The sequence below is a fragment of the Delphinus delphis genome, chromosome 2 (genome assembly GCF_949987515.2).
Source record: "Delphinus delphis chromosome 2, mDelDel1.2, whole genome shotgun sequence".
Classification (NCBI taxonomy): domain Eukaryota; kingdom Metazoa; phylum Chordata; class Mammalia; order Artiodactyla; family Delphinidae; genus Delphinus; species Delphinus delphis.
Window position 1 is genome coordinate 78,947,766 of NC_082684.1, and position 3,802 is coordinate 78,951,567.

General features: G+C 54.0%; 1 protein-coding gene across 1 annotated transcript; it reads right to left on the bottom strand.

Moving 5' to 3' along the window:
• Positions 1-262: 262 nt before the first annotated feature.
• On the bottom strand, positions 263-2,932 carry GJD2 (gap junction protein delta 2). The gene is made up of 2 exons (XM_060003545.1): positions 2,862-2,932; positions 263-1,847 (listed from the first exon to the last, which is right to left on the bottom strand). Exons 1-2 carry the CDS (start codon positions 2,930-2,932, stop codon positions 953-955), a joined length of 966 nt encoding a protein of 321 aa, XP_059859528.1. The 3' UTR covers positions 263-952.
• Between the last annotated feature and the right edge of the window lie 870 nt (positions 2,933-3,802).

Consider the following 3,802-nt stretch of genomic DNA (forward strand, 5'->3'; position numbering starts at 1 on the left):
TGCAGCTGTGTTGCACAGCAAAACTATACAAGAAAATGAGTGAAATACACCAGTTAGAAATTCTGTGGCTCGGGTAGACACCCTTGATATTAACAACAACAACAGCAAATATATTTTTAATGCTGTCCAAAGTCCACAATCTGGAAGGCAGAAATATCCCAAAGCTCATAACCACATGCCTAACAGGGCAACAACCATCCCACAGGACTATTATAGTTGCATATTTCAATTCCTTCCCTCCCACCCAACACCCTGCCCCTAATAAACAGCACCAGTGCAGTTCGAGTTAGAAAACTGGAAATATTGAGACATTCCTAAGGTTTTCATAATGACTAAGGGCCGGTCAGACGGGGCTATAATGCAAACCTCTGCCATGGCCATTCTCCAAAAAGCACCCCATGGAATTCCCTCTAGCTTGCAGATAAACCATATTAGGTCTACTGTAAGGCCAGATTGAGAGAAAAGCTGGCATGCTATCCTGGGCGGAGGGAGAGGGGCATGCTGATGGGAGAGGTACATGAAGGATGCCTCAAGGATGTTTGTCCTGCAGCCCAGGATGGAAGGATGTGTCGAGATAGGTCACAAATTGTGTACCAATAAAATATTTGACTCACGCCATTCACCAGAATACAGAGCTTAGCAGAGCTAAGTCCTGCTTGGTAGCTGTGCAAATCCACTATGATCAGTATCAAACTGGACCACGAAACAAAAGGGCTCAAAGAAGTCCAACTCATCCTCTCAGCACTCTATCCAACTGTCTCTGGAACCGGTGGTGTGACGTAATCATTCTACTTTCTCTCCTCTCCCATTGAGGCAAGATCTTCTCTTAACCAGCCTTATTCTACGTCTCAGTGATGACAGCCACATAAATGAGGGCAGATAGAGCCACTCTCCACAGTCGTCTGCCTTGGGGCTACTTGTCATCCCCCAGGCCTTTCCAAAACCTGCCCTTTCACACATAGGCAGAGTCGCTGGACTGAGTCCTGCCAAAATTGGGAACACTGACCCGTGGCAGGTCCTTGTTGCGGATCTCATAGACTGACTTCCTCTTGGCCTGGGCCCCTCGCACGGCCAGCTTGATCTTGCGCCAGCCCAGGTGGTTGAGTTCAGCCAGGTTCAGCACCACACAGATGCCACTCACAGCAAACATGAACACTAGAAAGACAGTCTTCTCAGTAGGCCGGGACACGTAACATTCCACCTCCTTGATGCAGGGGTAGCGGTCACACTCATACAACCCTGGGACGCTGAAGCCGTACAGAAAGTATTGGCCCACCAGAAACCCAATCTCCAGGGCGTTTCGGAACACCACTTGGATAATGTAGAAGCGGGAGATGCCTTCCTGCCTTCGGAGCTTGGATCGCGCTGCAGTGCGCAACCCCGATGGGTGTGGAGTCAGCTCCTTAACCTCTAAACAATCTGGCTCCGTCTCCTTGCTTGTGTTCTCTGTGTTCTGCAGCACCCCATTGACAATGGCACTTTGCAACTTCTTGTCTTCTCGTTTGCCAACACCACTGCTCCCACCCCCAGGTCCTCCAGCGCTCCCCATGGACTCAGGGGGATCTCTGTCCAGGGCTAGGAAGACAGTAGAGTAGCGGCGTTCTCGCTGCTTGGCAGACTGGTGCACAGAGTAAGTGATGAAGCAGAGGCTGGGGGTACACACCATTATGATCTGGAAGACCCAGTAACGTATGTGGGAGATGGGGAAGGCGCGGTCATAGCAGGCCTGGTTACAGCCGGGCTGCAGGGTGTTGCACACAAACATGGTCTGCTCATCATCGTACACCGTCTCCCCGACAATGGCCACAATGAGGATGCGGAAGATCACCACCACAGTCAACAGGATCCTGAGCAGTGGACAAAGGAGGGAGAGAGGTTCTCATGGGCTGAGTCACTGACTTAGGAAACCCCTACGCCTCCCTTCCCAGCTCCCTCCTTGATTGGGGAGCTATCCATCCTTCGTGGTACTGAACTGGGAATCCAGCAAACATTTTTGTCTCTTCCCTTTCTGCAGGATGTTGGTAGACTGGGAACACTTCATACTACAGGGATCTCAAGCATGTGTACCTCCCTACACTGGACATGGTGTATTTGCAACAGATCGATTACATGGAATGTAGAGAGGCACAAAACACACCTTAACTCTGGATACGGCAAATGTACATGGAATAGCTGAACACAGAGAGTACAAAGTCTACACACAGAATATGTATATAACTACTCCAAGAGGATATTTAGTTTAGCCTCAGTATGAATATGGAACTTAAGCTTTATATAAACAGATAGCTATGACTATATATACACATATATACATGGATATATATAGTATTTAGGTATGTGAATATACATATATACACATATAGAGACACATAAAGTGTCAATTGGGTGTGTCGGTTTCTGGCACTGTAAGTTTTAACAGGTAAATCAGTTTAGCTTAATAAATGTTTGTTGGGAAAAGATACATCTGCTCTGAAGAGCAAATCTGTCTCCCCATTTGCCCTTCTCTGTCCAAATACAATCCTGCCTTCTTTGTAGATTCTATTTAGGGAACCGGATGAAGATTGGCTCCGACTCCAGAGAGTGGGGGGACCACGACGGAGCCAATAACTCCTTTGCTAATGGGAGAAGAGTGAATCCCCTGGTGGTGCCTCATAGGGAAGGGACGAGGAGCTGCCGGAGGAGGAGGGCATCACTGGGCATCAGGCAATCCCTCAATGCCAGGAACACAGGCGCATGGGCCAAGGATGATGGCAAGGGGTCAGAGGATGGTCTGAGGGCTGTCGGGACTCGGTCTGGACTTTAGAAAGGACTCCCGGGGGCCGCCCGACGGGGCCGGCTGATGACCGGCTCGGCGCCCTTACCTCCCGATCATAGTGGAGTGCTGCTGCACCGCGGCTTCCAGCAGCCTCTCCAAGATGGTCCATTCCCCCATCGCTGTGCATCCGGAGGCAGCAGACAAAGACTGGGCAGTACCGGGCACGTCCCCGCTCCTGGCCACTCCCCGGGCCTCACCTCCCGACTGGGAGCGAATTGCCCCCCAATTAAAGAATCAAACAAAATTTTTTAAAAATCCACGATTCCCCTCTCCCTTTTATTGTACTTAAAAGAGGGAAATGGGGAAGGAAACCCAAGCACGCCCAACTGATGGGCAGCTGGCGCGGTCCGGAGGTCGGCCACGAACCGCCAGCGCCGTCCGGGCGTCAGGTCTGGAGCCGGCGGATGCCCGGGCGAGGGGCGGGGCGGAGCGGGGGTGGCCGCGTGCAGGTCCTCGAGCTCCCGCCCGCCCGAGCGAGGTCTTTGGGCCCCACTCACCGCCGGGGGTTGGGAGCCAAAAAAAGGGTCCAGGCCCCAGCCCCCGCGCCTGGCACTTCAGCGGGCACCGGGCGCTCCCGCGCTGCCGCCTGCGAAGCCGGGGCGGAGCGCGCGGAGCCGGCTGCAGGGCTCGGGAATCCGCGGCCGCCGCCTCTAATCCGGCCTTAAGTAGTCTCCGCCTGCGTCACGCCAGGTCGGCGGAGGGGAGTCGAGCGCTGCGGGCGGCTGTAGCTGCGCGCCGGAGCCCGAGGGGCAGGGGATGCGCGCAGGGAGAGAGGGGGCCAGAGTCCTGGGGCCCCGGCAGGGAGTGGGGCGACTTCGAGAGGAAGGATCGCAGCGCCCTTCGGGGCTTCTCCGGGTGCCCAGGTAACCTCACCTGACTGCCAGCCCCCGGCAGGAGGGGCAGCCTGGAGCAGACTCGCGGGTGAGTGGGGAGGGGCGTGAGTAGGTAGTTTAGGGTCTCTCCGCGCATCCCTCACCTTTTGCTTTT